General features: G+C 41.7%; 1 protein-coding gene across 1 annotated transcript in view; it reads left to right on the forward strand.

The window, feature by feature from the left end:
- Positions 1-17,229, forward strand: part of LOC146610073 (receptor-type tyrosine-protein phosphatase U-like) — a 259,644-nt gene that overhangs the window by 164,697 nt on the left and 77,718 nt on the right. The window contains exons 7-9 of the mRNA XM_085346904.1: positions 1,504-1,797; positions 11,388-11,708; positions 16,382-16,491. Of these exons, the coding sequence (XP_085203030.1) occupies positions 1,504-1,797; positions 11,388-11,708; positions 16,382-16,491 (725 nt within the window). The remainder of the gene's footprint in view (positions 1-1,503; positions 1,798-11,387; positions 11,709-16,381; positions 16,492-17,229) is intronic.

The raw sequence follows: 17,229 nt of genomic DNA on the forward strand, positions 1-17,229 counted from the left end.
AGTGGAAAAATCTCTCTTACTCTGGAAACAGTGCAGTATTGAATCTCAATGCTGTAACTGGCAACCACAAAATGTGCTATTGCCATATAGCAGCTGTGAAGCATTTTTGTCCCAATTAATAAGCTAGACCAAAGTCATACCTTATAAAAAGCTATGATTTTGGATTACCTTGGATTCTGATTACCTAGATGTGCCCCAGCCAGCACTATACATCCGCAGATGTTGTTGATGTGGGTAAATGTGCTGGCCAGTCAGAGCTCAGTCGTAGCCTTTGAAGATGTCAGATCTAAATCTGGTTCAGAAGAAAAAGGTTTAGAGATCCTTTAGAGGATTTGGGGAAAATACCCTAAAATGGTTTGATCTAATTTTATCTGTTTACTGACATTGAATTTTGTTGTTAAGTGGTTGTGATCAGACCGTCACGCAGTGTCCACTCTGACCCACAGACTGGTCTTTCTGTGTGGCTGTTATTTAAAGTGGTAAGCGGTGCTGCCTTGCAAGAAACAAGAAGAGCCTGGCTTCAAATCTGCTGGTCTCTGTAGAGTTTGCAGAGGTTTTGTGCTTTAGTTTCCTTTTTGACAAAATTGAAACACATGTATTTATCGTTTTCTAGCCTTCTTACCTTTTACGATTTTCAGTGTTCAACATCTGACATGGTCACCTTTTCAACAAGCTTTTTCAGTGTTGGGTGAATTCAGCTGCACAGATCTACACGTGATGGAGCAAAATAACAAGTCTTTCCAAAATAACGGTTATTTTACACTTTCATTGTCACTGACATTTGCTAATGAGTGAGCAGAACAGAAACATCATTGACACTGTCTGTCAAAATAAAATAGGTGTGTTTTGAAAGGTGCGGAATTGTTTGTTGAAACACCGTCTCGTTCTTTACGCCCCAATATGTCACGTCATAAAACATCTTTAGGCAGGTGTTATAACCTTGCGATATGTCAGTCAGAATCACTGCACACCCAGTTCCTCACCCACACCATCGTGTGATGAATTAATTTGATGTTCGCCTGGTTGATGAGGGTCATATTATCTATCAAGGCTGTAGGTTTTTATGCGCATAGAGTACTGAATTAGTTATGCAATTATTCATGCAAATAAGCTCTTATTCAGCATCATTAGAGTGAAAATTACGATTTTTCAGCATTCAAGAGCCTCTCACACTCTTGCTCTATCTATCTTTCTCCTAGTACTGATGTGATTAAAAGATTTTTATGACTAAATGCTCCAGTAGAGCAGAAATAATGTTATTGAAACTGTAAAATAAAAAGAGAAAATCCATGTCAGAGATCCTTCACTTCTCCTTTCCTATTTTTCGACTTTTCCTTTCTGCTGAAAAAAATGAAACTTGTTTTCCATCAGACGCACTCGCATTTTTTAATTGAGTTTTTCCTGTTTCTAATTTTGCCTCCAAAACCTGATTCTAATATGAATTTAAAATAATTAGTACTTTAAAAAAATGCACAGGAAATTATTTTGGTTTCTGCCTTTCAGTGCCACCAACACCGATTGCACCCCCCCAGCTTTTGCGGGCAGGTCCCACCTATCTGATCATCCAGCTCAACACTAACTCCATCGTGGGGGATGGACCGGTCATTCGGCGGGAAATCCAGTACCGGGCTAGCCAGTCCACTTGGACAGAGACTCATGGTGTGGGTTCGCTTACATACAAGGTCTGGCACCTGGAGCCAGACACAGAGTATCACATCAGTGTCCTGCTAACCCGGCCTGGGGAAGGAGGCACCGGAGCACCCGGGCCCCCACTGAGCAGCAGGACAAAGTGTGCAGGTAAGTCACTTTAAAGGTCACAGTGTCCTCAAAAAAGAGTACACAACATCAAAGTTAATTAGGCTTCAATTTCAGACAGAAAGAAAGCCGCTCTGGCATCAAGAGATTATCTCATTAGTTAAAATAAACCTCAATAGGTGGGACAATATATATTAAGACCCTTACATTTTAGAATGTGTGGTTGATAGAAATAATGGACATTAAATTTAGACATTAAATTTACGCAGCTGAAAAGAGCAGCAAATTCTTACACTTTTGATAATGGGAAATGCTCAAAATATGACCTTGAATCAAAAGACTATGCTTCTTTTTGTCTGTCAGGTAAAACCTAACACTTATTGGTGCAGCATTACTTCCTCTTACATAATGTCCATTTCACTAGCTGGGCCCACATCCTCATCTAAGTTTGACAGCGTTTTAGTAGGTAAAAGTGAATGCTTTGACATGAATTGAGCTGCGGTTTGGGGAAGGCCTCGAAGGGGACTGGCGATGGCTCAAGGGCCTGGCAGATCCCCGTGTACTAAATAGAAATGAAGAAGTTGAAGAATGGAGAAGAAGGAGGAAGGGTGGGGCACGTAAACGAGAATGATCAGCTTGCAGAACTAGGGGAACCTATATAGATGACAACCGGAAGGAGCGTGTTTGGAGGAGTGGTCCTGCTCCTGAAATTCTGATACATAATCTCATAATTATTGAATATCCAAGGTCACAGTGCAAAGAGGAAATGCTAAAAGCTAATGTAGCATGAGTTGAGATTTGTTAGAATATAAAGCAACATAGGTATACACTCACCCACTCAATTCTGCACTTTTTTGGCAAGCATTTTTGGGACGTTAGCATCATCGTGGCATTTTTCTGGTGGAAGATAAAGTTTTGAAACAATGCACAGCCACAGCTCACCCTGGGTCAGCCCACCTGAATCAAATGATTAGTTTGTTACCAGGCCTCTGGAGACATGTTGAGGAGGTCATTGAGCCATTTAAATTAGCTGTGTTGGCTCAAGGACACATCTAAAACCTAGTACCATAGTACCTGCAGAATTAACCCACATCATCTTGAACTTTGCTGTGATTAGCTATTGTTAGCACACTGAAATGCTGATCATGGTAACTATTACACATGCTTAGGATTAGCTTGTTAGCATTTGTGACTATGTGCCATATCTAATAAAATGCTAGAGGTTGAGGAACTGTAACTACACATCTGACAGCTGATGAGTTGCTATGACACATACAGAAAACAAAAGACTTTCTTGTGCTGATGCTTTCACAAGCTTCTGTGGTAATATGACATACTGTATCACTTAACTTGTACTTCGCCTGCAGCCACAAAAGAACTAAAGGTGTTTCTGTTGTTATAGAAGGTGTCAGATGCTTTCTACTTAACTGTGGCTCATAATGAAAACACAAATGTAAATGAGGATCTAGCCATGCTTTCATCAGTACTGTGCATGATTAGAGTTCAGTGAGAAGGGGATGATGTGTACAGAAATCAGGCTGAAGCACCAGATTCTTTGGTTTAGGACCGGTCTACGCCCAGCCGTCAACTACAGTGTAGCACAAGTGGTTGTGTAGTATAAAGGTTCTCCATTTTTTTCATGTTACGCCATGCAAAGCAGAGGGCAGAGACTTTTCTCTCCCTCTCATCTGTGTTTTAACTGCAGTGCTGCTCATCTTGGTGAAAAAGACACCCTGCTGCTCTGTCAAGTAGATGGCATGACGTCCCTGTCACCTGCCACACTCTTTGATCCGCTCTCGTCACTGTCTTTCACTTGCCCACCTCCTGTCGGCTCCCATTGCTCACATCTGAAGCTTTATCCCCAGGGAGAAAGCGGCAGACAGCAGAGGCCCGGTGACACCAAACTCTGGATGAATTTTTCTTCCTAATGTGTCTCCGGGAGTCATTTCTTTTTAGCAGAGAGCATTTCATTTTTGGACACTGGTCAATTCCATCCTTGCTGGTGCAGAGTATTAAAATCCCATGGGGCTATTGTTCAGAATTGCTGACCACACAGACCTCCAGTTCAAATGCTAAGTGAATGATGTGCCCATCTGCTTTAGCTTCAGGTCTAAATGTGTCCTGTATGGCTGCAGAAGGGAGATCTTGGCATGAATGCAGATGTGCCATGTACTCCAGCATTAATATCTTCTTTCCTTTTCTTGTTTAAGGCAGCATATGTTCAAGTTTTATCTTTGGGAGAAAGAGATTAACCTATTAATACTTGATGGAGTACATTGCTTCTAGCTGATACATCTCAAATGCCTAAAATAAAGTGTTTGTCAGATCACCCAAAGCTTTCTAATCCAACTTGGAATTCTGGGGTCTTCATCTACAAAAGAAAATCCTCCCTCCACTTCATCTGCCACAGTGATTGTCTAGCAGCGCAGACACCTGTGTATGTAAAAACAGATGTAACACGTCCTCTACAAGGATTCTTCCAAAATAGTGTGTTATTTTTTACCATTCATGCAATTCAACAAAAGCATATAAAATGTACACAGAACAATCAGAGCCAGCATCAGAGAGAGCGGGCTTCTGGAAAAGGATGCACTTACTGTCATCAATAACCTTTTGCCCCTTCTTACACAAATATATGTTATCTGGAGTCTAGTGTTATCATAACTAATAAATATGATGGCCAAAGCTATTATCATATAAGTGTTGAAATAAGAGTGTCGCAAATGGGTTCCAAAGGTAAATTTTATTCACATCTTTTAAATTTTTAGCTGTTTGATGGCTTTTCAAATAAGTCATTTTACCAGTAATGGCAGTATTTTTATGACCTACACTCCATTACCCACATTTTTTATATATTTTTTTTTTGCAAAACATCAACAAGCTGTCATGAAGCTATAGAACATCAATGCACTTTAAATATCAGTAGTTAGATTTCTAGATGCCAACGTCTATAGAAACCATTCAAAGATGTCAGCAGTCTAAAGCTCATGTGGTTTCACTGTTAAGTACGAGGGTGTTAACTGATAGTCCATCATAATTTTAACATAGCTGCTGGGAAGAGGGACAGACCTCAGTGGCAGCTCACAGAGGCAGCTGTTAAAGATGAGGACAATGGCATGAAATGTGCAGATCCACTGGGACTCTCCCCCATTCATCATTTCCTCTTCCAGTGCTCATCTCTTGTCCAGCCCCTCAATCCCTCCATCACTCCCTCTGCCTCTGGCTAATCCCTCTGATTAGACTAATCAAGCAGAATGTCGATTTGGGGCAGGATTGGCTGAGGACAGGCGGGTGGAGAGGACAGGACAGTGACTGCTGTGGTGATGCTCTAATGATGAGTAATGGTGTCTGGAGCAGAAGGTGAACATTCAGTCAGTGAGCTGCTGGTGGCAGACGTGGTTTTAACAGGATTGGGCTGCTACACGGGGCTGATATTAGGGCTGAACGATATATCGCATTTGCGATAATATCGCGACATGATCAAGTGCAATTTTCTAACCGCAAAGGCTGCGATTATACTGCGATTATATTATACAATTCATGGGCTGCATCCTCCTGAGGCCGCATTTGTAGACCGATTACGTCACAGCGACGCGCCGAAGGCTGTCCAAATTACTACCATATCCCAGAATTCATAGCGCGGCCCAGCCAAACTCCAGTTTCCAGCAATGGCGGCCGCTACTAAGTTTTAAAATTACTCATACTAATCTTTCTGGGTCACAAAATAAACTTTTAACATATTTTCAGGCGAGAAAGTAGTTGTGTAAACATCAAATATCTGCTCGGTTTATCAAGATATCCCATATTTGCAAAAGTGCTTCGACGTTTTCAGAGGCGTCTGCTACCCACCAGCTCGACAGCTAGCCGGGAGCTCGAGGGTTACTGATGCGGCCGAGAACGGCACAACTCCCGGCACATCATTTTCAGATCACCGCGGAGTTTCGCTGCTCGGGTTAAACGTAATATATAAGTCACTTAGACAACCTAAAAATGTTATTGTTGGGCTTTTTTCAGTGTTTTGTTTGTTCGTGAGTAAATCGGTTTGGCTGAGATTAAAGTTATTAGATTAGATAAAATAAAACTTTATTAATCCCCCGGGTGGGTTCCTCCTTGGTTTTCACACAGCTGACTAAACGTCAAACAGAAAACTTATTAAACAGAAGTATGAGACAGTCGAGAATTTACACCAGTGTCTGGTTATATTTTAGATAGCAAGAAGCAGACGGCCGAGTTTATTAAACTCCACCGAGACAGCGGTGACGCTAATCAGAAGGCTAGACCGTCCAATTTCACGCCTTTAAATTTTAAAGGCGTGTTTGTGTGTGTGTTTATACAATTGCTATTATGTTTGCACTTTATGTGTAATGTTACTGACTGCAGAGATCAGTAAGATGTGTGTATTTTTTATTTATTAGTTTTATTTATTTAATATTATTTTTTAATTGAATGACTGTCTAGTAGTTCACAGATGTCGAAAAACTGAGTGTGGTAAAGCCACTGATTTTTTTTATGTATATTTCTGCAATCTGCACATTGTACTGACTTTCATTTTAATGTTTACACCAGGGTTCCTTGTCAGCACTTTATGCTCAGATGTTTGTAAGCTAAAAATAAACTATTGTGTATGTTCAAATATACTGTTGTGATTGAAGAAGTTAAATAAAAATGTCAGTCATCAATTCATGCATCACCTCATGTCATCATAACAGAGGTCTGTCTTCCAGGAAAGAACAGTTTAAAATTAATGTAATATAGTATTGGCCATACTATATGATGTATTGCTTGTCTTTGTTTAATAATACAGAAGACAAATACCTTAAAAAATAATCGCATATCGCATCGCAATCGCAATATTGGGGCAAAAAATCGCAATTAGATTATTTTCCATAATCGTTCAGCCCTAGCTGATATTGTTAAAAAAAATCTATCAATCCAGTTATACTCAGCCACCCTTGATATGACGGGCCTGATACATATTTTTGGAATTAAATTTCTTTGTTATGATTGATTGTTGCTATTCTATGGGGACGTTTTAGCTTATATCAGCTGTCAGAGAACAAAGCAATCTAAATCGGTACATTTTGCCCTTTTGGGAAGAACATCTTTTAAATCGCAAGGTCTCTCAGGAGTTTTCCTTCTCTGTCTTGTTTCTGTCCCCTCAAAGCTGATGTCTCCTCCGTGACATTGGTTATTCTTTTACGTCTCAGCTTCTGATCTATGTTTAGTGAAGCAGCAGCAGCAGGGCTATAGCTGTTACTTCCCCTGTCTGCAGCTCTGTACTGCCTTGCCACTATGTGCTGAGGGCATTGCCCTCATCTTGGTTTATCTAACGTCTCAGCGGTACACTTGGAGATTCAGGCCAACCTTGGAGACAGAAATAACCTCTTTGTGCTTGAAACTGGACGTTCTGCGTCACAGGGACGAGAAGAACTGCAATCACAGTGTTCACACATGACAGCAGTAATTAGGCTTTATCGTTCTTATGTGATTCTCTGCAAGGGCTGAACCTCATTTGTGTTACAAGCGATGCGGAGTTGTTTTGCAAGCTTCTTCTTAAGGCAGCTACATTTTCCTTCCATTGTTTCACTAACCTTTTAGTGTAAGTTTGAAAAGTCAGCAGCAAAGGTTGCTGTCTCCATTTAACAAACACTATTCTTCTTATGTGAATTCTTCTTGGAGTGGTTCTAAATTATCCAAATGATGATTTTGCGTGGCTGCTTCTAGGCCATCTTTCACGTTTCTTCCCTATGGTATGCATTAGGGTTCTGTTTTGGGGCATATACTGTTTCTGTTATATTTGTTCCCTCGTCAGAACTTTTAAATACATTTTTATCACTGCATTGCAGATGAAATTCAATTGTATATCTCTTTTAAGCCCCAAGATTCTTTTAGCTACACATCCTACATAAATGCTTAGACTCTGGTAAAAGTTGGATGACTGACAATTTTCTCCATCTTAATGAAGAGAGAACAGAAGTCCTGTTTTTTGCCCCTGACAGATTTGTACCTTAGATAATGGAAATTCTAGGTCCCATTTCCACATTTGCTAAATCGTCTTCTGTCAGGAACCTTGAGGTGACTTCTGATGCAGCGTTCACTCACTCACGCTCATGTTTAATCTTTGGTTTGCTCTTTCTTTTATGACTTAAAAATATTCTCAAGTTGAGTGCCATCGTGTCATACTCTAAATTATTATTCTTGCATCTATTTCATCACGTCTGGATTATTCTAATTCATTGTTCACCTGTCTTAATAAAACATCCCTGTAGTGTCTCCAGGTTCTTCAGAATGCTGAGGCTTCTGACTAAGTCTCCGAAGTTTATTCATTTCAAACTCTTGCTTATTCAGTTACACTGGCTCCCCATCAACTTTAGAGTTCACTTTAAGAGTCTGGTTCTGACTTTTTCCCACTGTGTGGAAAAGCACCAGCGTAAATCAGACAAATTTACATCCATGTGTCCCCATCACATCCCTGAGGCTATGTGAGTTAAAAAAATACTAGTCTTGACTGACTTACACCTGTGAACTTCCTTGGGTCAAAACTGATGACTGAAGGAGAAGATTGATGTGAAACTGACGGTTCGGTTCGGTTCGATACTTTTGTGTCACGGTTCGATATTTTTTCGATACAAAAAAAATGTTCATGCCTTTTTAATTTGTCATTTATTAAAATTATAAATATATATTTTAACTCAAAAGTACAGTTTTTAAATTTAACCCTAACCCTTGTGCGTGTTTTTTATTTTGACAGCGAATGCGCACCTGCGGACCACTTATGTGCAGCCCTGGTTATATAGCTCGTCATATTGCAGCCACAGAAATTCTTTTGTCCATGAAACCATAAAGCTGCACTTTCTTTTTGCCTTATAGTCTGATTTGTCATAACTTCTCTGTTTTGTGGTAAGCTTTTCTTTGGCTGTCACTTCTTCACCCTGACCTGTCTTATTTGGCTCAGCAGAACTGAAATGCTTTTACACACGGACTCACATAAGCTCAGCGATTCTCTGCGCGATCAACCTCTCACATGTTTAAGCTGCGGGAGATTTCACTTGTCATGTTTGCATAGTAAGCTAACGATTGATAAGACGATGTCAGAGGAATTGGTGCACAAATTATCGTCACTCACAGATCAGTGCTGTCGCTCTCTATACACAGTTCGCACGATTGCAAAGTGAAAGCAAAAAAACAAGCGCAAATTCAAACGCGACTTCAATATGTCACATATTGACAGTGGCTCACAGATGCCAATGACATAATTACCCAGCTACATTTCTGAAAGAATGCAAAAGCATTGACATATATTTTTCCTTCCTACAATAGCCCGACGGGCAGGGCAGAGATAGATTTTGGTAGCCCGACTGAAAAAAATCGCTAGCTCCAGGACGTCGGGCTAGCGATATTGCAAGCCCTGTATCTGATTGAGGAATCACTCATCTTTGGAAAAGAGAGTTTATTACAGAGAAATGTCTCTTTCCAAAATAAAAGCTATACTATCCGCTTCTTCTGGGCTATATTCTCAGCAGCATAAGGAGAATCATGTGCTAACAGCTGTCTAAATGACTCGGCTAAAGTTAGTAGCATGCTTGTTGTTTTGGTCTTTGCACTAGGATGATGTCTGCGTAAATGTGCAGTCATATTCGTTGTGTTCCCACTAGTGCTTTCAGGTTAATCTCGTTGAAATGACCTTAACGCCACAACACGGCAAATCTCCGTTAACGAGCTACCGCCGATCGCCCCGTGTGTGGGGCTAGACGGCCAACACGTTAACGAGCTAACTGCGCTAACACACTAGTTCCCACCCATGTAATTGAGCATTGCATGGCACATCCAACATACTGTTTTACTTTAGTCCATGACTCGCTTACCTTCAGGGTCATACGTCACATGAAAACCAAAATAATTCCAAACGCCAGATCTGAATGAGGGTGGGGGAGGTCCATGTGTCTTGCTAGCTTGCCCTGCGCTCTTCCTTCTGACTATGCTGTCTGTGTTGAGTGCTCAGTGGATCTGCGCTCGACAGTGCAGCCTAGGCGGAGTAGTCGAACGCAGATTCACTGAGCGCTCAACACAGACAGCATCGTCGGAAGGAAAGTTGATAAAATAAATTACAAATGTTGTATTGTTCGATACATATGCGTACCGAACCGAAAGCACTGTATCGAACGGTTCAATATCGATACGAATATCGTTGCACCCCTAATATATATATACACACATTGGGAAGATGGCCCCAACTGACCGAGTGCTCAGTGAATACCTCAGGCAGCAGAAACCCAAGAAAGAGGAGGGAGACGAGGAACCATCATGGAAGGACAGACCCCTGCACGGTATGTACCACCGGCAGATAGAGGAGGTGGCTGATATCCAGAAATCCTACCAGTGGCTGGACAAAGCTGGACTGAAAGACAGCACAGAGGCACTAATCATGGCAGCACAAGAACAAGCTCTGAGCACAAGATCCATAGAGGCTGGGGTCTATCACACCAGGCAAGACCCCAGGTGCAGGTTGTGTAAAGATGCCCCAGAGACAATCCAGCACATAACAGCAGGGTGCAAGATGCTAGCAGGCAAGGCATACATGCAACGCCATAACCAAGTGGCCGGCATAGTGTACAGGAACATCTGTGCCGAGTATAACCTGGAAGTCCCGAGGTCAAAATGGGAGATGCCCCCAAGGGTGGTGGAGAATGACCGAGCTAAGATCCTGTGGGACTTCCAGATACAGACGGACAAAATGGTGGTGGCTAACCAACCGGACATAGTGGTGGTAGACAAACAGAAGAAGACGGCCGTAGTGATCGATGTAGCGGTTCCGAATGACAGCAATATCAGGAAGAAGGAACACGAGAAGCTGGAGAAATACCAAGGGCTCAGAGAAGAGCTCGAGAGGATGTGGAGGGTGAAGGTGACGGTGGTCCCCGTGGTAATCGGAGCACTAGGTGCGGTGACTCCCAAGCTAGGCGAGTGGCTCCAGCAGATCCCGGGAATAACATCGGAGATCTCTGTCCAGAAGAGCGCAGTCCTGGGAACAGCTAAGATACTGCGCAGGACCCTCAAGCTCCCAGGCCTCTGGTAGAGGACCCGAGCTTGAAGGATAAACCGCCCGCAGGGGCGTGCTGGGTGTTTTTTATATATATATATATATATATATATATATATATATATATATATATATATATATATATATATAACCACAGCATGCCATGGTTCGAGGAACCACGTGGAAAATATATAGTGGCCTATAACTCTTATGTTAAAGGAGTGCATTGTAAGTAAACTGGGAGGAACAGGTGGAGCTAATGATCACAACTGAAAGCAACAGGGCTGGGGCAGGCAATTATAAAAGAGGAACAAGGGTGGGAAGTAAAGTTACGAAGCATGAGCAGGGAAAGCTAAATACAAAACTAACAATAAAGACAGAAAAGAAGATGATTTACACACAATGAAACACGTTTATCAAGGGGAAGCTATGAGCATAGCACACTGGTCAGTTAGAGTAGAAATGTGAAATATAAGATCTAGTCCAGCTGGTTCTATCACTTAAAAAATGCTTCATTGTGCTTTTGGGTTTTAAACTGGTAAATGTGACCACAGTGTTGGCTTTTTAACTTCCTTCTCCTTACCACTTTCAGAGCCCATGCGTGCCTTGCGTGGTCTGACAGCCACAGAGATCCAGCCCCGGCAGCTGACCCTCCAGTGGGAGCCACTGGGATACAACCTCACCCGCTGTCACACCTACACCTTGTCGCTGTGCTACCGCTACTCAATGCCAACAGGGGGCAGTGGAGGAAACAACGCGACCGTCAGGGAATGCCTGTCTGTGGATCGCAACACTTCTCACTTTACCCTGAGAGACCTGCCACCCTTTCGTGCGGTACACGTTCGGCTAGCGCTCGCCAACCCAGAGGGCAAGAAGGAGAGCAGAGAGGTCACCTTTCAGACTGAAGAAGACAGTGAGTGGGCAGCTTCATTTTTGCCTTGTGAATGCTCGCACTCACATATGCAGGGCTTTGCTGAAATGGCTTGCATTTGTTAACTGCACCATCATTATGGGAGACAGTGATGCTTTTTTATGCATGCACTGAAGTTCTTTATTGTCATTGTTACTTAGCTCTGGCTTCAGAACCTCTTGAATGTGCAGTTGCTCCTTCATGCTCAGATAATTATTGTGCACTTCTTACACAAATGTATGCCTTTAGTCATTCAGTAACAACAAACAACAGAAACACACACACACACACATACTGACTCACAGAATAGGCTGGATCAGCATAAGTAAATGGAGGATCAGCCTTTTAAATGGAGACCAGTGGAACATTAATCAGCTTGAGCCATGGCCGGCAGAAAAAATGGTAAAATGATTTTGCTTATCTTTGTATTAATATTTTCCTGTGTACATCAGCAGATTAAGTATATTCTAATGCAAATTGCTGGTAGAAGTACAGAAGGTCAAACACGCATTGTTATGGAGTGAAAGCAAGATTTTCAGTGTAATAGAAAGCCACTCAGGGATAGCTTTGACCCTGTGGAGAGAGTAAGAGGGGATGATGAGCAACTGGCAGGATTTTCTTAATGCATCTTAAAAATGCATTTAAGCAGCCTGTAAAATGTACTATTGATTTGCATTACTTTATTATATCAGCACCTAAAAACACAAAGCGTTTGAGGAGATATGAAGCAAACAGACAGCGCTCCTAATTACCGACTCCTACACGTTGCTTCTCGAAGGCAGGAGGAAATGCATTTACATAAATGAAGAAAAAACGTACAGACAGGAGCATGGTGTTGTGATTTTGTTTGTGGGATTTGACTGGTTTCAAAGTGACAAGTTAAAACACGCGTGTCAGAAAAAACAAGCTATGATTGTTTTAGAGGGTTTTTTTCTTCATACTTTACTTGATATTTTGAATGCCAGCACCAATGGAAAGTTTTGCTTTTGAGCCACTGAATGGCAGACTGACAGTGTGACAGTCCCCAATCCCCTTGTCATCCCCCGAGCTGCCATCACCCTCCACAACTACAGTAATTGAGCCACAGCTGGTGACAGTTCCTCCTGCCTGTTTCCTGTTGGGCTCGACAATCAAACGCTGGCGTAGCGCTTTTCTCGCACTGCGTCTCTGCCGCTCGGAGGAAGGAGATTTTCCTGTCAGAGATACAGCAGGAATTTCATGTGTGGTGCTTCGCCTTCCTCGGCTTCAGCTTTTTCTCTCAGGGAAACAGACAGCTCGAAGAAGTTTGCTATTGCTGCAGAATTGCTTTCGGTAATTCAGTCATAGCTGATGCACAAACAGAAGAAGCCATTTCTGAGAACCTTTTATCAAATTGCATTAAATCGCATTTACCTCTGAAGCACTTTTTCGGATCAACACAAATACAGATAAGCAAGTGATAACAGGATAAAAAGGCCTAAGATTAAATGATAAAATAAAATAACTACCTAATGCTCAAATGTCAAGACCATGAAGGGCAAAGAAAGACCAATGAAAGAATGTACATCTCTCTTTTTTTCTCTGAAGTGCCAGAAGAGGCTGAACATGTTATTGTGAGAGGACTTTAGAGGCACAGCTGCTAAAGCACAGTATTCTTTACCCCCTAACCTCAATCGTGAAACAGTTAAAGCAGTTATTCTGAGGATCTAAGAGTCCCAGTGGTGCAGTAGGAGCATAGAAGCTCTGATATGTTCCCAGGTGCCAACCCAGGCATGGCTTTATAGACAAATAACAAAGACATTCAAATCCATCCTGTATTTGTCGGGAAGCCATTGCAGGGAAGTTTGCACAGGTATAACAATTTTTCTCTTTCTGTACTAGTTAGGAGTAGTGCCGCATCATTTTAAATACAAAATAATCTGTAGTTCATGTTAAAATCCTGAGAAGTTCCACACCCGTGAAGTCTAAGTCATCACTGGTGATGATCCCAACGCTAACCTCTAACCCCATGCACCCTTGTACCTTCCTGATTTTGCTAGAGCTCATTTAAAGTACATTTCAACATCTGAACTTGAGTCGCTTTCAGCAAGACATTCACACTGATGTCAACCAGAATGGGTCTTTTGGCTTAAAGCGTGGAAGCACCCTCAACTTCACCCCGCAATAACGAAGTAGCGCCTGGAGATTTGACACTGTGTAGAACAACGCATGGGACAGAAACCTCGTACCTCCTAAAGCAACAATAAAATGATTTTACTTTATAAAGGTGTGGGTGTCACCTGGGGCCAGACAACAGATTAGCTTAGCACCATAATCAGCTTCTCTCTCTGCCTACGTTATTATTATTTTTAACATAAACTCAGTCATTACTCTGACAGTTTTGCAGGAGTACACAATTAAATCGGTAGAGTGCTTGTGCTGTGATACTAGCCATAACTTTGGACAATGAGCAATTGTTTTGGTCTCTCAGGGGCACACTGAGAGGTCTAAACAATAAATGACTATTTTGAGCCTTCAATATAAAATGGATTAGATAATTGTTTATTTTGTGATAGCTTATTTTCCTCTGCTGTCTTTTTGGAGGGGAAAATGTATTTTCATCATAACTGATAGAAACAGAACTTATACTTTATTGTTATTGAAAGTAATGTGAGATTTTTCACAAAAAAATAACTGAAGTTTTGAGTTCTGTAAAATGATAGTAGTGGTGTTTCAGTTGTTGTCAAGTGGGTCTTTCATATGTCATTACCAAAAACACAAGATTTTTAAACAATAGTAAAAATGTACTTAGCTTATATTTATACTTATTAAAAGACTTAATAGGTTCTTTACTGTTAATCTATCACATCACTCCAGGGTGAGGCGTGTAGTACTGTGCTCAGTCACTGGGTAACAACAATGGCACTCATGCCAGCCTTACGAGAGGAAAGCGCTTCTCTCTGCAGAGAACACTGCTGACCATCTGCACTTCACTAAACCTCTGATGGAGAATCCAGTTGGAGTAATGTTTTTGTTTTTTTGTTCTTTAATGAGACCAAACACACTTTTTTGGGTGAAGCATTAGAACTTGATGCCATCTGTGAAACATGACAGTGATAGTTTCATACTTTGGTCAAGTTTTACTGCATTTGAAATACGATGGCCTGCTGCCATAGATGGACCAATGAATTTAAAATTATACGAGCAAATCATCAAGCCTTCTGACAGCTGACTGAATCTGAAGAGCAAATAAGGCATGCACCAAGAAAATAACCCTGAGCGTAAAAGTCATTCTACCAAATAACTTTAAAAAGAAACAAGAAGCACCCTGAGAAAGCAGACCCCCGCCAAGACAGATCACTCTGGGCAGCATTTACTTTAAAGGGAACAGCATTTTGTGCACATTCATTCTGTTGTTTTTTCTTCTTTAAATGTACTTTAAAAAGTTTTAGTGCAGTAAAAATAAAGCATTTTGGGGTCAATTAGAAAGAAACGTAGATGTGAAATTTAAACGTCAGCTTAGAGGTCAAATCTGACATGATCTTTGGATTCAAACTATGATGTGATCTTTTCAATCCCCATATAACAGTATCATTTCCTAAATGTTGCCAATACAAACAAGGACATACAGTGGCTTGCAAAAGTATTCGGCCCCCTTGAACTTTCCCACATTTTGTCACATTACAGCCACAAACATGAATCAATTTTATTGGAATTGACAGACCAATACAAAGTGGTGTACACGTGAGAAGTGGAACGAAAATCATACATGATTCCAAATATTTTTTTACAAATGAATAACTGCAAAGTGGGGTGTGTGTAATTATTCAGCCCCCTGAGTCAATACTTTGTAGAACCACCTTTTGCTGCAATTACAGCAGCCAGTCTTTTAGGGTCTGTCTCTACCAGCTTTGCACATCTAGAGCCTGAAATCTTTGCCCATTCTTCTTTGCAAAACAGCTCCAGCTCAGTCAGATTAGATGGACAGCGTTTGTGAACAGCAGTTTTCAGATCTGCCACTGTAGCTTTAGCATTTAGCAAATGCTAACCTCACAGAGGAAGTAGGTGCAGAGAGGTTCTTTTTTAAAGCTCTCTCATCACCTATTTCAACATCACTGACTGCAGAACCAGAAAGCACAGTGCTGAATATTTTTTTTCACTTCTAGATGTGACTTTACTCTTTCAGCAAGCACCCTTTTAGTGGCTGTCAATGCCAAAGGGTTTCTTTGGACATTCATTTATTCTCAGAACCTAAACTGGCCAGCTCAACACCTGCCTAAAAAATATCTATATAGCACAAAAAATAAATAAAAAAGATACATATAGATGTAGATGCATCTCATTAAACCACAACATGCAGAGGGGTACTCAGGCAGTTGGATTACTTTACTGTTTCTCTGTCGGTACGGTGCTAAAGAAGAAAAATCTGCTGTCATCCTCTGAGACACGGTGCTCTGTTATCAGACAGTATTAGCCAGAATCTCAATTCATCCTGAGGGCTGGGAGCAAGCTGCTTCAGAGTTTTCTTTTCATCACCCCCTTCTGCTCTGTCTCTGTGTTCCCTTCCCTGTCCTCCTCCTCCATCCCTCCTTGGCCCTGTGCCTTTTCACTCTGTCAAAGGTGTTTTTAGCCCCCGGCATGCCTGCTCAGGAGTCTATTAACTCGAGACCCGAGTGGACTGTTTGTTTCAAAGAAGGTTGTTTTCTCTCCTGCCGTAGTTCCTGGCGGCATCGCTCCAGAGTCCCTGACCTTCACCCCGCTCGACGACATGATATTCCTCAAGTGGGAGGAACCCATAGAGCCAAACGGTCTCATCACACAGTATGAGGTAAGCTAACCTCATTACTAACGCAAAAAAGTCCACAACAATGACAACAACTGAATTCACATAACACACACTTATCCTCACTGGGGGTCGGATGTTATTTTTGCCTTGTATATATCTAGTTTTATTCGTCCTCCTTCAGCAAAATGACTCAGATCAATGAGAAGTCTCTTCTGTGGGCTTTAAAGACTCCACTGCTCCCCCTCTTTGATTTCCTCCAGGCCTGTTTTTGTGTGTCTTGCCTAAACCCCGATAGCACACACGAGGCTGAGTTTCTGGAGTAGGTAGGACTCACTTTTCACAGTTCATAGGATTTACTGTACGTGTTCATATGGTAATGAAGCTGCGGCCCAGACTTCAGGCTGTAATTACATGTGGGACAACCATTCTAATTACTTATTTGCCTAAGAGATGCCTCCACAAGGGGGCAACTTTAAATGTTTCTAATTAATTATTGATGGCCCCATATCAACTACAGACCTTTGTAGCACAGGCTTCGGAGCTTTTTTTGTGTAAGTACATGTGAAGACCCACTGTGGCTTAACACATGGTCACCGGTCAGGGAGAGAAAACGAGTTTCTTTTCACAAGCAGAGGCCTGAAAAGTGAGGAGCCAGGCAGAGAATCGAGTGCTGCGGTAACCTTGGTGTGCATACAGATGATTCGCCTTCGCCCCAAACCTCCAAACTGCTAGTGCAGTGAATTTAAACTTCTGGATTTATGAGGCTGAAACCAAAATGTG

This window comes from Diplotaxodon limnothrissa, linkage group LG22, assembly GCF_057381915.1.
Source record: "Diplotaxodon limnothrissa isolate DT_005_m linkage group LG22, D_limnothrissa_male_GT1.1, whole genome shotgun sequence".
Lineage (NCBI taxonomy): Eukaryota > Metazoa > Chordata > Actinopteri > Cichliformes > Cichlidae > Diplotaxodon > Diplotaxodon limnothrissa.